Below are 22,576 nucleotides of genomic sequence, written 5' to 3'. Positions count from 1 at the left end.
TTTAGCACCGCAGCACTGAGCTCTCCCTGAGAACTGGCCAGCTCACTTGAAGAGAAGACAGGTTCGAATCTTGTGAATTTCTAGAATAATCTGAAAAGGGGTCGATTTCTCAATCAAGTAGAATGATGAAGATTGTATAAATCAGCCAATAACAAAGTGCCAGTCTGCAGGGTAATCTGCACAAACTCTTTTTGGAGCCATTGTGGGAGGTGGGCATGAAGGAGTTCACCCGGGATGGAAGTAGGGTGACAGAGCTCAGCAATCAGAGAATCAGCCCTTGAAAATTCTTGGGAGCAGAAGTCATCAAATATAAGAGAGCCTGTTACTTATAAAAGGCAAGCTCTTCATCACTGGAGGCAACTAGTGTGAATCAAATTTCATCAGGCATCTGTCCTTATGGTTCCTGTTGCTGGTAGGTGTGCCTCAGATGCCCGAGGACCTGGGCTAATGGCATCCGCTGGGGCTATGACCGCAAAGCAGACGGCAGGCTGGGCCCCGACGTCCTCTCCTGTCCGCTCCTCAACTGAACCCCGAATCCTGCAGTAGTGCCTGCTGTTGTGGACAATGCCTTTTTTCTTAGCTGTGATTATAATATTAATACAGGCAAAGTTTTCCCTGTTTTGATGTCCGATCAGTTGGTAGTTCCTTATGCTTTAGTTTCTCTAGAGCTTCCCGTCTTTTACCAGAGTATTGTCAGAAATTACGTTGTTGGCGGTTTTGACCCGTTCCTTGTGGTGCTGCTGACAGGTATTTCCTATTTCGGTTCTTGGCTGAAACATCCTCGAGCAGTGCCACGTCTGCTGATTATCTTGTCACCAGCGTAAGAACTGTCTTAGGCAAGGCCAAGATCTTAACGTATGATCCATCGAGCCCAGTACTCTTTTCCACAAGTAGTTAGGCAGTGAAAAGCAAAAGGAAATAGTAAGCCTCTGCAGATACCTCCGGAGAATTGCAGCAGTAATCTGTGGACCAGGGACATCCCGAGTCAGGTACTGAGAATCTTTGGGTTTAGAAATCCCTCATGAATCTTTCATTTATGAACTCCTGGTTTTGTTTTTTGAACTGGTTTAAACTTTTTACCATCCGCAGCCTCCTTTAGTAAGGAGGGCTGTAGGATGTGTAAAGATTTGTGCAATGGCATTTCCTTTCTGCTCAGTCTGCTCTGCTCAGTTAGATGCTCCTCAGTGCTCTGTATGATACAGGCTATAAGCAGCTGTCATGGTGCTCAGTTTTCTATACCTCTGCAATACTCCTACATAAGTCCTATTTTTTGCAAGCTGAAAAGTCTTAGTCTGCTTTGTTGTTCCTTGCATGGAGACCCTTCCACATAAGGATCATCCCTTCCATTTTACAATTGTGTTTTTGAGCTACTGAGACCAGAGCAGCACCTGATGCTCAAGATAAAGCAGCAGTACTGATTTATATGGTGGCATCATGATACTCTGTTCAGTTCCGTGATCCTTCAGTAATAATTCCTAACATTCACTTTGCTTCCTTTGATTACTGTTGATCATTGACCTAACCTTTTGGTAGAACTGAATATTAGAAACTAAAATCTCATTCCTGAATGCTAATATCCAGCTCCAAGTCCAGCACTCCTTATGCAAAATTGCTTTGTCTTTTCCTCATGTATATTATATTTATCTGTGAGGAATTTCATCTGCCTTTTTATTACCCAGTCACCCAATGTTGTGAGCTTTTTTTCTGCTACTCTTTGCAATTGCTTCTCTTATTTACCTCCTTAAATAATTTAGTATCATCACCAATCTTATTCACCTCATTTTTTCCCCACGCACACAGTTCCCAGGTCTGCACAGAGCTTGAGGGTCTCCAGCTGTGTTGGCTCTTCCCAAGGAGACTGTCTTCATCCAGGTGTCCATTAAGTCTGTTTTTAAGGCAGACATCAAACAGACAGGCCTTCTACTCCCTGGGCTCTCTAAGAATTAGTGTCACACTTACCACCTCCAGTCTTCAGTTACTAAGGCAGTTTTTTGTTGAGTTTTTCCCAATATTGTTGTATTTACATCTGTGCCCAGTAGGGCGGTATCATAGTTCCTGCAGCCTTCCTGGTGCAGATGTCATATTTATTGACTGGTAGTTCCCTGGCACACCTCTAAACTCCTTAAAAATTGCAGTCGCATTAGCCACCTTTCATCCTGGAGAACTTGTAGGGTCTGTGATAAGAGGTTATGTACCATGACTGCTGTTCCTGCTGCCTCGTCTTTAGTTTCCTTGAACATGGTTGAGTATTGCCTGGGTGCCATAACTGGTGTTTGCTTAATTCATACGCATATCCTAGAACTATTTTTACTGGCACCTCAGTTTGAGCTGGCTCCTCTGACATGTTGCCTGTGGAGAGGGGCTCCAGCCTGGGAACCCACCCACCCTTTTGCAAAACATTCATTGGTTTTTTGTACACCAGAAGACTTCAACCACCGCAGCAAGAGTGGTTATTATAAATGTTCATGCCTCAGCTGACTGCTGTCTACATTTGCTTTTTTTTTTTTTTTTTAAACAAAAATAAATCCTTCAGCAGAACCTTTGGTGATTTTTTGGCTCTTTCCTTGGTACCTTATTCTCCTGTTCACATTGGTGTTTTTCAGCTCTCTATCTCCTTTTTAATGAAGCTTTTTTGAGCTCTGTCCTCAAAGAACTGTCAAGACTTATTGTTTCTATAAGCACTAGAACAAAGAGCTGTGACCTTTGTTTTTGCTTATTATACCCCATTACAATAATATTTAAAAATAAGTTCTGAGTGATGTTCTCTAAATAGCTTAGTTATATCAGTTTTCAAAGGAGAATAAAATATTCTACTTTCTCTCCTAGCTTTCTCTCCCAGCTTTCTCTCCCATTACTAGTTTCAGCTTATTGTGCTATTTTCATGTCCAGATTTTGAGGGGGAAGATACAATCCACCTAAAGTGTTATCAGACGCTTTGCTTTTGAGATGACCTTTATTCCCTGGCCGTGCTACCCGTGATCCGTCTTCAGGGAGTCCTTTGCCATCTCTCCAGGGTTCATGCGGATAATTAAGCAGCTGAACAGGGTGTTGTTATTTAAGTCTGTTTGAAATTCTGAGTCTATTTTTTTATTTATTTAATTCATCAAAGTAACCTAAGGAATGCAGTTGTATAATTGCCATGGAAATGTAGTGCATACTGGATGTTCAGCTGCTTCATCTTTGATTTGCTTATGCAGGTGCTTGTGATGTCACAGGCATCTGAGTAGCTGATAGGGCAGGAGCAGGACCTGGCTTGTGCGAGTGCTTGTGATGTCACAGGCGTCTGAGTAGCTGATAGGGCAGGAGCAGGCTCAAGGAGCAGATGGTGTTTTGCAGTACTCAGTGAACTATATCTGATTGCTGTACTTGTCCAATAGTGTATGGAGCGAAAGCAAAGGTAATAGTATAGATATCATTAAACTAAAGAACAGATATGACTGACCCACTCCTCATGTGGTGGCAGTTTCTTAGCCCTCTCGCCTCGGTAGTTTTGGCAAAACCAATTTTTGATTAAGAGGTTTTTCAGCATGGATCTGTTTCACATAAGCTTCACAAAAGCAGCCTGAATTTATATGCTTTTGGAGACTCGGAGTTGAGATTTTTTTTGTGTGCACCCAAAATTTACAATTTATTAGGTACTTAGGTGCAAGCCTCGTGTCGTGTGACTCATGGAGCGGCAGTGTTTGCTCTGCAGCGTTCGGACTTCAATGGCACAGGACGTGCACAGGCATTGTGCATGAGCAGCTCCAGTTTTCAGGAGGTGTGATGCACATTTTCGTTGCCAACTGCTCAGAAGGACCGCAGAAGTTGTGATGAGGACTTTTCAACTCGCATCTTGTCATAAAGCCCGGCTCTTGCTGGGTCTTCCTCAAGTATTGCTTGGGTGATATTCTTGATGGTACCTGCTCAGCAGGCACTGCTGTCTGCCCTCCCAGGTTGGTCAGCGTGTGGCTCCCACACCCCTGCTCACTGATTTACAGATAGGTGGGTGTAGATCCGTGGCATCCTGCTGTATTTCAGCTCCTGGATGCATCTCCCCCACAAGAAATCAGAAAAGAGCTCTTCAGGAAACTTTTGTTCCAATTCTCAACTTTTTCAGCTTGTATTTTAAGAAAATGGGTAATGGTAGGGTTATTTTTTATTATTTACTTACTCACTTATTTACTGGTTATCATAGTGACCAGGTTGACATAAACCAAGTGTAAAAATACAACAGCTTCAGGAAGTTCAATGTGATTGATATTTCAGAATGTTTGTTTATTTAGTAAAATGATGAATTGATTACAGTAAGCAAACTGAATTTCCCTGTGTCATTCAGACCTCATAGGTCTTGCACGCTCTCAGCGCTAGGCCCTGAGGTGCCGTGAGACCTGGGCCAAGTGAGCCAGTCCTGCGCTCAGGTGCCCGAGGTTGGCTTAACTTTGCTTATTAAATTGTATTTCAAATATCAGCAAGAAATGCATCCTGCTGTATAAATTAAACTTATGTTTGATTTATACAAATTCACTAGATTTTATGAAGTGCAGGACCTAGCATAACCTTGGAGCAGATTTGAAATAGGCTCTCAGCAAGAGTTGCATTAAAGTAAAAATGGGATCTTTACTTACTAGATAGGAAAAAATCCCCTGTTTGTTTGTTCTCTCCTGGTGAGACAACTGAGACATCTTAAAGGTGGAGTTTTGCCACCCCTGTAATGTCTGCAGGATCAAAAGCAATGTGCTCCTCAGCTTTTCCGTGGCACACACAACTCAAACTTGTAGCCCTGGCTGCTGCTTGCAAGCACCGAGCGCCGTCCTGCTGCACGTGCAGGAGAGGAGCTGCACGTGGTGGCAGCAGCTGCCGTGATGTTCAAGCACAGTACCGCGGTCGTTACATACAGTGCATCTCTGCAGCGTTGGGGTGCCGTGGGGGGGTAAATCCTGCCCTGGGCAGGCAGCTGGCCTCGCTTCACACTTGTGTTAGACTTCTGGTGGCTTTGCTTCTCCACCAGCAGAGATGAAGCCGTATTTGAGAGGTGTCGCACCATTTAACATCTGAGCAAAATGATCCGCGTCCTCTCTTGAGTCCTGCGTTTCGCCATTTCTGGGCACTGTAAGTAGCGATGGGCATGTAAAGTGGGGAGGCAGCTGAAGCACAGGTGGATTTACGCTGAAAGACTCAAATGTCTGCCGGTTTTGGCTTTCTGTGGAGGATGCTAAGGATGGGGCTCGCTTGATGTAACTCAGATGCCCGCAGCATCAGTGTCACTGCCTGTGCTAGTCACGCCCTGCCCCAGCGTAGTCCGTACGAAGGAGGGAATAGATTGGTAGCTTTGAATGAAATGTGCTCGACAGCTACTGAAATGTAGGCACCTTCATGCCTTGGTTTGCAAGGCATCCCGCCGTCTCGTACCGCTGCTCTGACCTAACTCCATTTTTATGAGGGAAAATGAAAAAGCACATTGTAGGCACTTCTAAATAAGCATGACCTCTCTGAATAAGACTGCAGTCCAAAGTTATTAGCTGAATTGTAACTGTGTGTTGAAACATGACCAGGGTTCCTAGTTTCACACCCATTTTGAAATGAGATAAGCAACATGCATATAAATTTTTACAACAGCAGGGTGAAAGGGAATTGATTGGAGAGTTAGAACTGTCAAAACCTCACAGTATCTGCTCTTTCCTACACTCAGCTCGTCCAGCTACTGAGTGGGCTCTGAGAGCAGCGGTTTCTTGTGCAGGAGCAAAGCAACATTTTTTCTGCTTCATAATTATTTGCAGCTTAATAATTAGTTCACTGGGTGCCCTGTAAGCAAGACCAGATCCTCCTGAGATGGATGTGGCAAGGTGCTCATGTTACTGTCCACACGAACCCTTGCCACAGACACCTCTGTGGTCCCCTCCGCTGAGGAGGCTGGTTTCTCACAGCTCCAGCAATGCACGTTTGCCCTGCTAGGAAGGACAGAAGGAGAGAGCACTTTAGCCAGGATGCGAATGAGAAGTGCATGGCGGTATCTCTGCGAGTCGGTGAAAAATCTGCAGGAGAATGTCCTCAGAATAAAAGATCCACTTGTAAGACGGCTTAGCATGGTGATTTCAGTAGCTCTTCTGTATCGCTTACTCCCCAGTAAAAACAAAAATCAAGAGTTACTATTTACTATTGTCATTAAGCATTGCTTTTCTTTCAGGTATTAGCAATGCAGAAGCCCGTCAGCCAGGGAAAGCACCAAACTTCAGCGTGAACTGGACAGTAGGAGACACCGGTCTTGAAGTTATTAATGCTACAACCGGCAAAGATGAAATGGGTCGTGCATCTCGCCTTTGTAAGCATGCTTTTTACAGCCGCTGGATGCGTATTCATGCAAAGGTATATTTTCCAGAGTGGTAGATTTTCCACTTCTTCTTAATTCTTAATGAAATATCTGTGCGTGCTGCTTTCTGTATTCAGAAGCCACTTTCTGAGCCTGTTCTAAGCTGAGCCTGACGTTAGCTACTGCTCCATGTAGTGATGGAAAAGAACGGTGTGTTTGTTTAGCTTATTCTTTAATTTGATGATGAAAGGTCCAAAACGCGTGCAAGGATCTAATAATCCTTGGTTTATAGCTGAGTAAACAAAGGGTGCTATCTCCTTTGAGCTTGCCTTCTCATTTTAATTTATTTGGAAGGATAATCCCAGTTTCACTGCAATTGAACCTACTGAGGTTTCGCTCAGTCCTCTCTTAGAAGGAAAAGCTACAGGAAAGTATCTCTCAGTGGCTTTTCAGTGTTTAGATTTCTTCCACCAAAGGAAGCTGATAATCCAGAGAAAGCAAAAGGCAGGCTAGCTGGGGTGAGACCAGACCAGTGCCTCTGCCGCGGCGTGGTGCTGCAGAAGGGCTCGCTTTGCAAGAGGCAGACACTGCAGCTGGGTGCGGTGAAGCCGGGTACAGAGCCGTGATGGCTGGAAGGAGCAGTACTGTGTACTTGTCTGCCTTTGCCTGAACATTTTAGTTTAGTAGTTCATCACCTTGTTTTAATAATAGTTTTTCTAATAACTCAGCCACTCTCAAACCATTTGGCTTAATAGTTTCTTGTCTCTCTTCTTGTCTCCCCTTTAATCCACACAGCTTTCCTCCAGCTTGCGCTCAAAGATCCTCAAGCCGAACCTGTACCACGAAACCAAGCAAGGAGCCACTGAGTATCAAACTGCCAAAGAGTGTTTGTTTAAAGCATTCCTGAAGGCAGGACTTGGAGCCTGGGTGGAGAAGCCCATAGAACAGGATCAGTTTTCTCTCACGGTCTAACTCACAGACTGCACATCACTTTGGAAAGGGGGTTGTTCTGGAAATTCCTGGTGTCCAGCATTGCTTTCTGGCATCTCCACAGCCATCAAAACATCTTTTTACTGTTTGGAGTTGGGTTTTTTCTTTTGGTTTTTTTTTTTTTTTTTGAAACCTCATAGTAACTGTTTCTGTTTTGCCGAAGTATTGAAACTCAATGATGATGTGACACATAATTGTATATTTTGTTATGGGAAAGTAATTTCTGGTGTATTTCTAGAAATACTTTTACTGTAGAAAACTTGCAGTAAGGCTGTCCTTACAGTACACAATGACTCATTTTTTCTGGGTTAAAATAATTTCTTTTTTAATTCAATGTCATCAAGTGCATGAAGAAATGAAACTTTCTTTAGGTTTTACACCACACTTTTAGGAAGTAGCTTATTTTTTTTAAGAGAAAATAGGTGACAAAGCTGATTCTACTCCTCTGTTAACTTGTTTTTGAACTGCAGATATTTCTAGCATATAGACCACAGAGTCAGAATGGAGTCTGGACAGCTAGTTTTTCCCCACTTCCTTGCTCCTTAAAACCAGCTGCTGAAAATTTCATGTCTTTGATGTATGTATTTATTAGTCTGTGACCCAGTTTTTAACATGCAGCTTTTTATTCTGTTTTTAAAAATACATTTACCTCCCATTTACACACATTGTGAAGTCTTCATTTTTTTTACCATTGTAAACTGGAAACAGCAAAATAATTATTTGTAAGTTAAGAAGTTTAGTCTATAATGTGCAGAAACTTGTTTAGAAGTAGGCGATTTGTATATCCCAGGAACTCATCAGAATAAAATCGTACCTGTAACAGTAATATAACAACTTAAAAAAAAAAAAATTGCTCATTTTAAGGGCACTAAGCCTGAATTGCCAAAAACAGTCACTTGCTGGGTATTGATTGATCTCCTCTCGAAGAAATGAAAAGCTCTTGTACGGACAAAAAGTTGTTAAAACTTCTTTCCTGTGAGTTATATCTGCTTTCACCCAAGTTGTTGTGTCTCTGAGATTTCGTTGCCTTTTGGCTTTACATGTGTGATGGTCTTCATGAAGCTAATTAGGTAAGTTGCTCTCAAACGTGCTTTCGCTTGCTTTGACGATTACTTGGAAAGGTGTTTTTCCTAAAGGTGTAGACACTTCTGGTTTATGTAAAAATGTAAGATAGAAGGGAAATATTGTGAGATCAGTTTGATTAACTGGTGTATAGAAGGCATTTTTAAAAACACTTTTTAATACATGATGTTTAGGAGCAATGAGGCAATGTCCGGTATCGCTTCTCTGCTCCCATGGCATGTGTCCAAACAGATCCCTTGGCTCATGCTCATCCATGTATCACCTGTGCTTTCCGAAGAGCATCTCAGAGATCCTCCGTGTTCCCTTTGCAAATGATGAAGGTGATGCTTCATGACATGGGAGTTCGCCTGACAAAGCCAAGTCGGTGCACCACCCCTTCAGCTGTTGGTTCCTGTCCCTCCGCTCCACCACCCCTTGCCTGTGCTGCACAGGACATCAGATCAGCGGGCTGGTCCATGCTTTGAAGTCAAGTCAAGTGTTACTTTTAGACCCACGTTGGCTCAGAGATCCAGTTTAGAGTAGTGCCGGCGCATCTGCGGAGGCAGTGGAGTGGAGCGTGGGTCCCTTCAGCCAGCTTCACGGCCAAAGCCTGTGTATCATGAAGCTGTAATTGGAGTTACCGTACCTCAGCCCCAGCATCGCCGGGGGGTTAGCGAATACTTGGGGTGTCGGAGACTTTGATGAAAACCCACTTCCGACCAGTCATGAATGCCAAGGAGATGTGCTGCTTCATTATTGCTCAAGTAGGAACCCGTTTTCAATTTCAAAAAATGATCAAGCCTGAAAATCACTTGTGCATTAGTTGAAGCCTCTGGGTTAGTATCTTGGAAGTAAGGCATTGAGGTGCAAACAATGCATTTTGGGCAGTATTATGGATAATAGCGAGCACTGCTGCGGGAAGGCAAGCAATTCTGTGGCCTCGTGATCCCCTCAGAAAAGACTGTGATGCTTCCAGAGGTTACTGCCTTTTCCAGATGCCGGAGGAACAAATGTTGCAAGCTGCAATAGACAGGCTATGTTAATTCAGCTTCGTTGGCAACTTAAGCCATCCTGTCTGCTTCTCGTTAAAACCAAGAGTGCTCCCATGGCCTCTGCCAGCCCGACAAGGCTTTTGCGGTCATCATCTGACTGAGGCTTAGACTGACCTATTCTAAAACTAGAAGGAATTTAATGGTATGTGGTCAGACTTTGCAAGCGCTCGGGCATCTGCCTTTGAGATCAACCTTGTCTCGTTCACGTTGCAGAAATTCTGTTGTGGCTGTAGTTGAATATGTGCATACCTTTCTGCAGGATCGAGGGAAAGCTGGTCGCACCATATGCGTTTTCATGAGCTCATTACTGCTATTAGATGAAATGCACATTTTTAAGGGGCTCAGTCTAGTGATAAATGAAGTCTGTTGATAATTTCCAGCAAATTATTTTTACCCATCTTCCTGAAGTGCTCATTCAAAACTTGGTGTGTCTCTGGATTTTTTTGATGACTAGGAAAGTATTAGCTTGAACTATTTTTTTTATGAAGTCACAAATATGAGCAATATATTTAAGTATTATTATAGACATAGTTTTTTAAGCTGTTCAAATGAACGATTAAAATTAAGATGTAAAGGAAATATGTTCCATGCCAAAACCTTTTGATGAAGGAATGGTGTCGGGTTATTTATGAGGAATGAGTTCTCTTGTTTATAATTCTGGGATTTTAAAAAGTAAGACGTTTTCCAGGGTTGTATGCGATCCATATCTGTCTTCTGGGAGTCAATAAAATACTGCTTGGCTTCCTTCACTTGCTTGTTCCTTTTCGTGCAGTTAATACGTGGAAAGAAGTTGGGAGGCAGAGTTGTGATTGCTGATGCTCCCATATTCCTCACAAATCACCGTCACCGAGCAAGAATGGATGGCAATTTATATAATTTCGAGCGACTGCAAAAGATGAGACAACTCGGCTTCCGGCAGCTGCCGAATTATGTGGCTGACCTTTCTGTTGGGAGCTGCGCGTCTCCCTGGTGGGGTGGGAGCCTGAGCGGTCTTGTCTGAAAAGCCTGGGCTGGGTGGATGGGAGCTGGCCTGCGCAGGGACCTGCAGTGCTGCTCTGGGAGCTGCTTTGGTTCTTTTAATTATTATTTTTTTTTCTTATTTTTGATTGAATATGAGTGTTTGTCTCAGGATCTTCAAAGGACTTAAAATAAAGAGTAACAACTTTAATGTTGATGAATACTTGAAATCTAATTTAAGGTGTTTTTCTCCAGATGACAGTCTAGCTATAATAAAGTTCGTAGGTTAGTAAAATAGATAATTTTAAATATAGATGTTTGAAATATATATGTTCTGCAGGATCGTTTTAAGAAAATTTGGGCCTAAAGGTTAACACTTGAAATACCGGTTATGGCTGTACTCAGGACCTGGTAATAACTATAGATTATTTCGTACCGCTTGTGTGTGAAGCGTATTGTGTGTAGGAGCTTTTTAGCAACTGTTCTCCCCCAACGGCGTGGATGTCCACGTAGCTCTCGCAGCCCCCGCTCACCCTCGTGTAGCTAGCGATGGTAGTCGTGACTGCGCACTTAGGAATGTACAGCAACGGGGTTTCTGTACAGTTGGCGATTTTGATCTTCTCCTCATCTTAGAGAGGTCTTCTCACGACTGGTTACTGCATAGGAAACTCAGGAGTAGAAGATTTTTGAGTGCTATTACTCTGTATGTCCTCTAAATCTACAATAACTTGCAGCTGAAAGTCTAAGGCTCGGAGCTGGTGTTGCATTTCATCAGTCCAGTTCTGTGATGTCTGAGTGCTGTCTACCCAAGGGAAAAAAAAACAGAACTCATCCTGCTCTCTCAGTGAAAACGTGCATGAAACAAAGCTGTTGGTTCAGAGTGCTTGGCAGCACGAAGCAGAGCGTGCGTCTCATGGAAGAGTGGGGCTGCCTTTTGAAACCAAGCTGTCTTTTACAAAATAATCAACCAGGAACCGAGAATCAATTCTAAGAATTGCTCAGTCGTGGTCACCACATAATTGAGATTTATTTTTTTTTTAATATCAATGGTTTTCTAAATAGCGAAGATTATTATTGCTATTCCTTAAATTAGACTTTAATGCTTGGGAGGCTCATGCTTGCAGAGAAGCTGCACTTTGAATTCTTTGCATTTTTATCATCGTAAAATGTCCACTGTGAAAATTATCCCAAAGTTTACTGGAAAGGAAGAAGAGCTGCAATTCAGGTATACAGTCAGAACAAAAATGTCTAGTGTTATTTAAAACCTAAGAACCCACAGAAATAAAATGTATAAAATATAATTATACTGTCTCAGAATCGCCATGTGTTTTTTAGTTTTGGTGGTTTTGTTTGGGTTTTTTTTTTTTCCCCCTACTACTAAGTGATTTCAGTTGAGTTTAAAAGATTGCATCTTCGCTTAGTGCGCTCCTGTTTGGAGAGGGGTTGTTGTTTATCCCAGGGTTACCTAGAGCTAACAGGCACGGGTTTTGAAAGGGACAAGAAGGGGATTTTGGAAGGAACACCGGAGTCAGTGCCGTGGGGCTGGGAGGGGGCTGGTGCAGGGGCAGGTCCCCGCTGCACCCCGGTGCGGTGGCCTGGGCTTGGTCCCTGTCCTGCTGGTGGCTCAGTCTGATGTGCTACAGCTGTTGCTGAGTCAGCATCTGACTGAAGCAGGAGGAGGAGGAGGGAGAAACTGCTGCTTTCCCTAGTCCCTAAAGCAGAAATGAAGGCATAGGATGGGATTTCTGCTCCCTCCTGCTCTCTGCTGGAGAGGCCTTTGGGCAGGACATGAGGAGCATGGGCCAAATGAATTGTCCGCTCGGCAGCAGGTGCTTCGCAGCCACCGGCTTTCCCAGAGACATCCCAGCGCAGGCAGGCCCCAGCGGTGTGCAAATCTGAGGCTTTTAGGGTGCATTGGGCTTGCTGCCGTTCCTTTATGGAAACAGCTGGTCTGGACTATTTAAAACAATTTTGGGTTGACCACTGAGGAAGAAGGTGGTGTGGGTCTCTGCGGCAGGCAGGTTGGGTATTTACAGTCGCAGGATGCAGAGTGTTTCATCACTAGGCAAGTGTTTGTCCCTAAAACGCACCTAGGCGGATAAAACTAAGGCCCCTAAGTACCTCCGCTAGCATCACGTGCCTAAGCTGTTACGGTGCTTCTGATAAAACTTCTTCCGTTGTTTCTGTTGAGCTGGTTGTGGTAGGAACGACGCAAACCTACGGGGGCTGCAAAAAACGAGCTGCGGCTGAAATCCTGAACCTGTCATTGCTGGTGGAGAGCAGATAGGACCCGAGTTTCTCCTTGGATCATGTCAATGTATGGTGTTTTTCAGAACCTTTGCAGCCAAAGGTCTGTCCTGTTTCCTGTTAATATATGGGCAGCTAATTGTGCCAACAGCATTTGCATGTGCAGGAATGAGTTTTATGGGTAGCTATGTTTTGTTTTCTTCAATCATTCCAGAAAAGTAAGAATTTCTGAATTAAGAGGAATTAAGAGCTGTTTTTGCTGTCAGTACCAAGGGTAGCTGGCCTCAGCAGGTCTAACAATTTAAAGAATTTCTGTTCTCTGGAGGGAAGGATCCCCAGTCAAGGTCACTGTGGTGTTTTTTACATTTTTAATATCTTCATCATTATCACACCAATATCATTTTTGTTGTAGTTTGGCTGAGGCATTTTTAACAAATTTAAGATCAAATGTGTGTGTGAATATATATTTATACATATATATATATATATTGCTGTATATTATTTGCATTAAGCAGTTATTCTTCCCCAATCTTCCTGTGTGATAGTGCGATACATTAGCTTTACCTACCTGGTGTAAGGATATTAAAGAACACTCTCAGATACTGTCCTCAATGCCTATTTTCTCCATTCACAATCCCAACTTCAAAGACGAGACCTCGTTTTACCTCTGGTTTGTCGCTTTCCTTACAGCACACTTTGCTGTCCCAGTGTCACCGCTGAAGCACAACCCGTCGGTCGATTATTCTAAGCAATGACTGTTTTGCATACTACCTTGCTTTGTTTAATTAATGTTTGTACAGAGATTTGAAAATATAAAGAGCTATATCATTGCTAAGTTTCATCATTGTTTTTGTATATTGATATTGCTAGTGGCAGCAAAAACATAAGTGAAACATCACAAAATACTGTGCATGTCCTCAAAATGGTGGTTTGGTTACATCCTGAAGAGCTAGCGCGGAGGTAAGCTGAGGGTATATTTCTGAAGCTGCCTACTTGATCTCTGAAATCGCGGCTTTTGCAAAGAGAGAGGGAGGGAGTGGACGCTTGGGAATGCTCGGCACTGCCTCACAGGGGAAGCGGGAGCACCCAGGGCGCGCGGGTGCCTGCGGCTGGAAATGGGAAGCTGTGGAGGTGGGAGCTGCCCCCCCTGCCCGTGGGACACCGACCCGCTGCCTGGGTGCGGTGGGTGATGCGCGGTGGTGCTGCTGGCCGGAGCGCGGGAGAGAGGAGGGTGAGAAAATACGTGACAGGTCTGCAGCTCCAGTGTAGACGTGTGGCCTGTGGCTGGGCGCGGGGAGGGCTGCGCAACTGCTGCTGCTTTTGGAAAATGGTATTTTGCAGTCGTCCACTCAAATGCCAAGTAGATGTGTCCCTAACTTCTAGGGACTTGTAGGTGGTCACCAGGGTTTTCATCTGAGCGTGCATCCTCCATTGGGTTTGGATCCTGCATGTGGTTGCAGCTTTGAGCCTGGGTGGGCTGGGTGAGCCCCGTGGCGTGCCAGCACTGCCACCGCCTGGGGTGGGAACCCAGCTCCCCAGTGCTGGGGACAGCAAAAGCCCAACCACCTGGTGCTCACCCTTAATCAGTGGCTGTCCTGGCAAAGCAGGAAAGCCTGGTCCTAAATGTACTACTCTTGCATCCTGCTCAAGGGACATCTCTATGGCAGCGTCCAGAAACTGCTGGCAGAGTCCTGGGACATTCCCCCGGCTGAAGTGCCCTGGTAGAGGAGTGAGGAGCTGGAAGTTCCTGGTATCCGCTCAGTTGACCAGCCACAGAAATGTCCTCTCAGATCAGGGGCTGCAGTGACAGCTGGGGCAGGGCAGGAACCCCATGACCCTTCTGCATGCAGCCCGACCTCCAGAAGCAGATGCAGAGCTCACGGGCCACTGAGATGGTGCTCTCCCTGCGCACCTTTCCATGCGTGAACCAGCGTGAGTTTTGATGACAAAGCCGACTGCCATCTGGGCACTGTTCACCTGACCCTGCATGGAGGAAATTCATCCTAAAAATGAGACAGATCCATGTCAGTTCAGCTCCACAACCAGCTTGTTGTGGGACATCAGTCCCAGATGGTGGCCTTCAGGCTGGTGTTTGTTCTCCTCATTATGTGGCTTATCAGCTCCATTCCTGGTTGGGAGCAGGAGCAAGATGGGAGATCCCTGCATGGGTGATGCACCCTTTTTGGAAAGACCCCTTGTAAGCTCCGTGACCTTCCTTATGAACAACAGGGAAAGCAAAGACCAGGCACATGCAAAAGAGAACTCCATCAGCGTGAAAGTGCTTTCTGAGACAATGGCTTGATGGGTACTGTCACCAACCACGTGCCATGGTCCCCAGCACAACCACAAATCGGATGCTGCTGGATAGCAGGAACTGCTTGGAGGGGGAAGCAGTGGGGCTGGCAGAGGCACAGCACAACCCGCCCACTCTGTTCCCGGCAAGTTTGCTCCAAGGCATGGCTTGTTTCTGTTTCACCAAGAAAGGCATTAGCTTTGTGGATGAAGGACATGAGTTTTGAGCACCTTTGCCCACTGCTGTGAGCACGAGTGAGCTGGCTGGATCCGGCGTCTGAGCTGCCATGTAACAGCAGGGCCACATCCCTCCAGTGGGTGAGGCCAGTGAGTGGAGACTGATTCCTCCTTCTACCATCTGCTTCTGTCCCCTCCACCCTCCCTGCTCAGCCAGCGGCACCGCATCAAGGGGTGCCAGACCCAAGAGCAGCTCCTGCCTAAGACATGTTTCCCCACAGCCTGGCGACGGTCAGCTTTGTCCAGCCAGGTGACATTGTCACCTGCTGGGACCATCTTGGCTCAGGAACCTATTGTACCAGACTCAGCGGTAGGTACTTGGGGGAGGGCAGCGATCTCCTCTGGTGGCGTTTCCTTGTGCAACGAAAGCAGGATGGTGGTGGCTGGAGGCAGGGAGGGCGGGTGGAGAAGCCGTTCCCCCTGAAGGTGAAGCTATGTTTACTCAGTTTCCTTGACTTGGCAGTCGGTGTCTTGTGGCAAACTCCTTCGTGAGGCGGATGGGCAGGTTACGGGAGAGGTGAGTCAGTAGCTTTTTGTGTGCTGGCATATTATAGGAAGCACCAGTCTGCAGATACAGTAGGATGTCTTAATGGATTTTTTTTCCTCTCTCCTTCCCTATCTCATCTCTATGGCATCCTCATCAAAAAGCTGGGCTCTGAATTTCATTTCCAGGCTTTGCAAATGGCCAGAATCACTGTGACTCACCCATGCCGCCCACCACAGTGTGAACATGGAGGTGCGGCCCGTTGGTGCTGCTGACCCAGCTCTTCCTGATGCGAGATCAGCCCAGACCTGGTGACCTTAGCTGCTAAAAATGTCACTTCTCTCTCTCCCACAGCCTGTACTGAAGTGGGGCCTGTAAAAGCCCGAGGGCCGTGGCAGCCCTTGGCCCCTACCCCAGCTCCTGTGGGGGGATGCGTGTCCCACAGAAGTGCTGGCTGTGGCACGGTGAGGAAGCACCACATGCTCCCTTACAGAGCTCCGAGGTAAGTGGTAAGCAGAAACTCACTCTCCTGAGCACGCGTGTGAGGGTGCTTGCAACTGCACCTGGGTTCAGTGATCGGAGGTGGAGGGCGGCCACCCATGTGGTCTCCCAGGCGGGCAGGGCCTGGAGGGGCTGCACTCGCTGCCCTGAGCAGCTGGCAACTGCTCTGGGAGGTGGGACCCCGTGGCAAGGGAAACTGCTTACCACCCTTGGAGGCAACCACTGACCATCAAGGTCAAGCGTCTCATGTTTGAATGTCACCGTGTCTCCAACTTAACACTCAGGCTTCCCAATGAATTTGCATGTCAGCCAAAATTCAATATTTATGAGGACAGCAAAGGTGTTTGGGACGTATCCGTCTGCCAAATGTCATGGTCTAGCTAATGCCCACATGAGAGCTGTTCAAATAAAGATAGTGCTTCATAGCAACGGTAAACAGTGGCAACTATTTTAGGTGCTATGCAGGAATGGTTGCACACCTTTTAAAAACAAGCAAAAATATTCCCAGGCATGGGAAGCACCATCCCAAGCTTAGCAAGTGTACCAGCATTTGAAGTGGACAGCTTGCGGCATCACTGCCACAGCCATGGGCACCACTGGGACATCTGCCGTGGTGGCAGACAGCCTTTGGAGCAATTTTTTCTGAACCTCAAAACAGCAAAATGGAAACCTGTTTGAGTTCCCAGAAGGGCAACAGGGTGTGGGAGAGGGTCCCTGGTCGGCCCCTGTCTGTGGGGCACCATCCCCAAGGCTGCTGTTGGCTGGCACGTGCCAGCATCCCCAGCCCGCGTCCGTGCAGGGACAGGGCTCAGTTTGCAGCCGTGGTTTTGCTGGTGCTGCAAAGGCTGGGTCAGCATTTGCCACCCAGCAGAGCTGGGTCTGCCTCTGCAGCTTGCTGCTAGCCACCCGCAGGGTTCAGCATGTTGCCACGTGGAGCTGCCATCTCCCATACCATGGCTCAGGAGGGACTTTTATCTGCTTTCTCCATCCCCACGTTGCAGCAGCTGTGTTTTTGGGCTCCTGCCAGGCACCACTTGGTGCAGGTAATGGGGAACTGGCTAGCCCTGTCATGCATTCATCATGTGGGCAACATGGGAGAAGATGTGAAGGAGAGAGCCTTCGTCCTGCCACAGGAGCAGCGGGGAAGTCACTTGTTCCCCTGGGTTATTTTTGCCAACAAGAGGTAAATGCTTTGAGGGAGGCTATGCATATGGGAATGAGATTACAGTGATGACCCATCACACTTTCTGTGTGACAGAGGACAGCAAAAGGGTGAAGGTCTGTTACTGTACAGGCACCTCTCAGTGCACTGCGCTGGCCTCTACGCCCATGGCCACGTACCGGTGAACGTTCCTATAACCTAGCAGGGTTGCACTCCTCCCTCCCTTCTTTTTTGGAGGAAAAAGAGATACTCAGCCCCCTCTCTTCAGTGGCTTATGTACGTGGCTGAAAAATATTCAAATCTGTCATGTGTTACAAAGTGGTGAATATCAAGTAGGATCCTAATTCTTGGATGGCTGTGCAGTCAGTGTTGGGGTGCTGACAGCTTTTGAAGGTAAAGGGTACTTTTTCCATGGTTGTATCAAATGCTACCATGGAAATGATGGGAACCCTCTGGCGGGGGCCACTGTTGGATATTTGTATTACACAGCAAAAGATGAACCATCTAAAGAGAGTGGGCTTCAACAGCAGACCTGTATGGGAGCAGGAGTGGGTCGCTGCAGCACAGTGAGATGGGGAGCTTGTAGAGTGCTCAGCCAGGACCACTGGTCGGTGGCAGGACAAATGTCATTTGACTGTCTTACAAAGCAGCCCCTGATGAAAAGATAATATCATCATGATCTTATTAGCCTCTATTCCTTCATCATCTAAACAAAACCACACCAACACCACTACCTCCCAGCCTCTTGCCCTCTCCCAGCCTACTCACACAGGGCAGAGCAAGAAACAGAGAAGGCCTTAACGCTGTGCAAGCACTGCTCAGCAATAGCTAAAACATTGGTGTGTTGTCAACACTGTCTTGGTCACAAATCTACAACGCACCACCATACCAGGTGCCTATCTCTCCTGAAGAGCCATCACAGCACTCCAGTCACAGGAGTCTTCCCACCAAGTCTCCCTTATGCCAATGATGTTGTAGCTCTGAGACTGAGCCAAAGCTTCTAGTTCCTCTTGTTTATTCATCATACTGCATGCATTAGTGTACAAATATTTCAGATGCTCTCCAGTATACTCAGTATATCATGAAAGCCCTCACTAGCACACCATCCCTCAAACATTGTCATGCCATCCCATAGCTTATCACTAGTAAGCCTGATTTTATCCCTTTTGCCCTCCAAACCTAGTTTAAAGCTCTTTCAATCAGCCCTACTAACTTATGAGAAAAAATTATTTTCCTCCATTGATAAAGGTGAATCATGTTGGCCCCAGCAGGCCTGGTATCGCATAGACCATCCCATGATCGAAAACCACAAAATTCTGCCGGTGACACCAGCCTCAGAGCCAGATATTGATAAACTGGATCCACCTGTTTCTTTCCATATCATTCCCTCCAACTGGGAGGATAGAGGAGAATACTACTTGCGCTCCCGAAACCTTTAACAATCTCCCCACGGCCCTGAAGTCTCTTTGATCACCCTTGGGCTTCTTATTGTGACTTCATTGGTACCCAGATGAAAAAGTGATAGCGGATAATAATCTCAGGGCCCTACCAGGCTAGGAAGCTTCCTGGTAAGATCTTTAACCCGAGCCCCAGGGAGGCAGAAAACTTCCCTAAAAGGTGGGTTTGGTCAACGGATCGGGCCCTCTGTTCCCCTCAAAAGCTGTTTTTTTCTTCATAGGGATGGTCATGATGCAGGGAATAGGCTGACGTGATCTTGGTGACTCCTCTAGCATCATCATCCACCTCATCATGTCCCTGTCCTTCTAATTCCAGAGCCTCACATCTGTTGTGTAAGAGCACCTGGGAAGGCCAGTTAAAAGGATTCTCAGCATAATTGCTGCTAACAGGGGCGTTATCAACAAAGCTAATAACAACAAGCTTGGGCAGCTGTTCCAGAAACAAATTTTCCTGGCTGCTGACACAACTGCCAGCTGGTATGCTGAACACTTTCATGCCCACCCAGTCCACGGGGTATTTAGCTGGCTGTAAGTAATGCCTCCGTGTGCCCTCAACATGCTCCAAGCGCCACCCGCACCTTCTTCACAAGCAATGAGGCAGAGGCAATAACCGCCTTGCAAGCTCCTGCTGCTGGGGAGCTCATCAAACAAAACCATCTTTGATGCCCATCAGCTTAATTTTTACAGCCACACTCTTCAACAAAAAATTGTCTTGGAGGAAGAGATTGCTGTGGAGGGGTCACAAGGGTTCAATCCTCCTATTCTGGGCTGTCAGAGCCGAGCGTTGCCTGAACTCCTTATTACCCAGCACCATCCAGTGAGACCTCTTCCTGCTGCCAGGCTGTGTCTTTGTAGGACGGCCCTGGGGAGAAGTGTATGGACAGCATGTCACAGCTGTGACTGAGAAGCAACTCAATGAAGGCACGGGAGGGGTAGCAGTGGTTGCTCTGGCTTATCAGTTGGTCCCCCAGTGTAGTGGCCAGCTGGCTGAAAACAGAGGCCAATGGGGCATAATTCAGAAGACCCACGGCCTCACTGGCTCTGAGGTAGGATTCATCAGTTTTTACAATCTTGCAGCAAAGATACAGCAGGGTGTGTTCAGACCTATGTAATCCTCCCCATTCCCAGCTGTGAAAAAGTCCAGATGTGCAGATTCTGCGATAGTGGAAAGTTGAGGCACCTCAATACACAGGCTCTTCTCAGTACTGGTCTGTCCTAGGGCCACTTCAAACAAATCCAGCTCGGATTTGCTACGTTCTTCTGAGCAGCCATCCCTTTTAAAGGAAAAACCATCCCTTTTAAAATATATTTCCTTTTCTGGGGTGTGGTGGGTTAACCCGGGTAGGCAGCTCAGCCCCACACAGCTGCTCACTCCCCCCCCCCGGCCCCTGAGGGATGGGGGTGAGAATCAGAAGGTTAAAAGTGAGAAAACTCGTTGAGCTGAGATAAAGACAGTTTAACAGGTAAAGCAAAAGCTGTGTGCACAAGCAAAGCAAAATAAGGACTTCACTCATAGAATCATAGACTAGCCCAGGTTGGAAGGGACCTCAAAAGATCATCTGGTCCAACCTTTCATGGGAAAGGGAGCCTAGCACCCTGTCCAATCACATCCTGAAACCCCCAGCCATGGGGACTCTACCACATGCCTGCAGAGGTTGTGCCAGTGAGTGATTGTTCTCACTGTAAAAAACTTCTTTCTTATGATGAGGTGAAACCTCTTCCAGTGCAACTTGTACCCTTGTCTTCTTGTCGTGGTTTAACCCCAGCTGGCAACTAAGCATCACACACCCACTCGCTCACTCTCCTGACCCCCAGTGGGATGGGGGAGAGAACTGGGGGGGGAAAAAAACAGTAAAACCCATGGGTTGAGATAAAGACAGTTTAATAGGACAGCAAAGGAAGAGAAAACAATAATAAAAAAAGATTCAAAAGAAGTGATGCACAATGCAATTGCTCACCACCCGCCGATCAATCCCAGCCCGTCCCCGAGCAGCGATCGCTGCCCCCCAGCCAACTCCCCCCAGTTTCTATACTGTGCATGATGCCATATGGTATGGAATAGCCCTTTGGTCAGTTGGGGTCAGTTGTCCTGGCTGTGCCCCCGCCCAGCTTCTTGTGCACCCGGCAGAGCATGGGAAGCTGAGAAGTTCTTGACTGGTGTAAGAACTACTTAGCAACAACTAAACCATCAGTGTGTTATCAATATTATTCTCATACTGAATCCAAAACACAGCACTGTACCAGCTACTAGGAAGAAAATTAACTCTATCCCAGCTGAAACCAGGACAGTTCTCCTTGTGGCTCCTTGTGAAGAGAGAGCCTCTGTTCTCTTGTTAGCTGCCCTTTAAGTACTGGAATACTGTGATGAGATTCCTCCTGAGCCTTCTCTTCTCCAGGGAGAAAAGACCTAACTCTTTCAGTCTTTCTTCATAGGGTAGGATCTCCAGCCCTTTGACCATCTTCATGGCTTCTCCAGACTGTCTGCATCTTTCTTGAATTGTGGGGACTGGAACTGGACACAGTACTCCAGATGAAGCCTGACAAGCACTGAGTGCGATGATCACGTCTCTCTCTCTGCTAGTAATGCCCCTGCGGGTGCAACCCGGGCGCTGATCTGCCTTTACTGCTGCAGCAGCACACTGCTCGCTCACATTCAGCTTGTTGTCCACCAGGACCCCCAGGTCCCTTTCAGCAAGGTTGCTTCCCAGCCACACAGACCCCAGCCTGTACTGGGCTCTTGGGTTATGTCATTCCAGGTACAGGACTTTGCACTTGTCTTTGTTCAAGTTCATACTGCTCTTGCTAGCCCCGCTCTTCCAGCCTGTCCAGGTCTCTCTGTAAGATGGCTCTCCCTTCCAGTGTGTTGACCTCACCAGCCAGTTTGGTGGCACCGGCAAACTTGGGGAGGGTGCTTTCAACCCCATCAGCCAGATTATTTATGAAGATGTTGAAAACCCCTCTGAGTGTGACCTGTTAGCCAATTTCCCACCCATCTTGCAGACCACCCCTCCAATCTGTATCTTGCCAGCTTGCCCAGCTGAAGGCTGTGGGAGACAGTGTTAAATTCTTTGCTGAACTCCAGGTAAACAACATCCACTGCTCTCCCCATCTCAACAGAAGATGTGCTTTTGTTGTAGAAGGTGATCGGGTTAGTCTGGCATGATTTCCCCTTGGAAAATCCATACTGGCTTTTCCCAATCATCACCTTCATTTGGATAGTAATAGTTTCTAGGACTCGTTTCATCACTTTCCCAGGGATTGGGAACTGAGGGGCCTGTAGTTTGCTGGGTCCTCTTTCAGGCCCTTCTTGTAGATGGGCGTGGTATTTGCTGTCTTCCAGCCATCAGGGACATCCCCTGATCTTTATGACTTTTCAAATATTATAGGCAGTGGCCTTACAACAATGTCAGCTACTTCTCTTAACACGTTGTGGTGGAGTCCATCCAGTCCCATAGGTGAAACACTGGCCCAGGTTGCCCAGAGAGGTGGTAGATGCTCCATCCCTGGAAACATTCAAGGTCAGGTTGCACGGGGCTCTGAGCAACCTGATCTAGTTAAAGATGTCCCTGCTCAATGCAGGGGGGGTTGAACTAGATGGTCCCTGCTAAAGACCCCTTCCAACACAAACTATTCTAGGAGTCTGTGATTCTATGATTTATGTGGGTTGAGCCCTTCCAAGACACAACAGACCAGCCCTTCCTCCACTGGTGGGTCGACACATGTATTATTGTAACTGCTTGATCTGGAGTCCAGCTATGCTGGTAAAGACAGAGGCCAAGAAGGTGTTAAGAACCTCTGCCTTGTCATCGTTCGTAGTGACTCGTTTTCCTGTCCTGCTTAGTAATG

The 22,576-nt window shown here is 46.6% G+C and overlaps 1 protein-coding gene across 4 annotated transcripts in view; it reads left to right on the top strand.

The window, feature by feature from the left end:
• The window catches only part of ADARB1 (adenosine deaminase RNA specific B1), an 86,498-nt gene extending 76,356 nt beyond the window's left edge, over positions 1-10,142 (top strand). For all 4 annotated transcript variants that reach the window (XM_072873939.1, XM_072873938.1, XM_072873941.1 and 1 more), the window contains 2 exons: positions 6,167-6,345; positions 7,085-10,142. In XM_072873939.1, coding sequence (XP_072730040.1) covers positions 6,167-6,345; positions 7,085-7,261 — 356 coding nt within the window. In that variant the 3' untranslated portion in view covers positions 7,262-10,142. The remainder of the gene's footprint in view (positions 1-6,166; positions 6,346-7,084) is intronic.
• Positions 10,143-22,576: the final 12,434 nt, after the last annotated feature.

This window comes from Ciconia boyciana, chromosome 10, assembly GCF_034638445.1.
Source record: "Ciconia boyciana chromosome 10, ASM3463844v1, whole genome shotgun sequence".
NCBI classification, from domain to species: Eukaryota; Metazoa; Chordata; class Aves; order Ciconiiformes; family Ciconiidae; genus Ciconia; species Ciconia boyciana.
The sequence above is the reverse complement of the archived record's forward strand: the minus strand, read 5'-3'. Positions and strand labels throughout refer to the sequence as shown.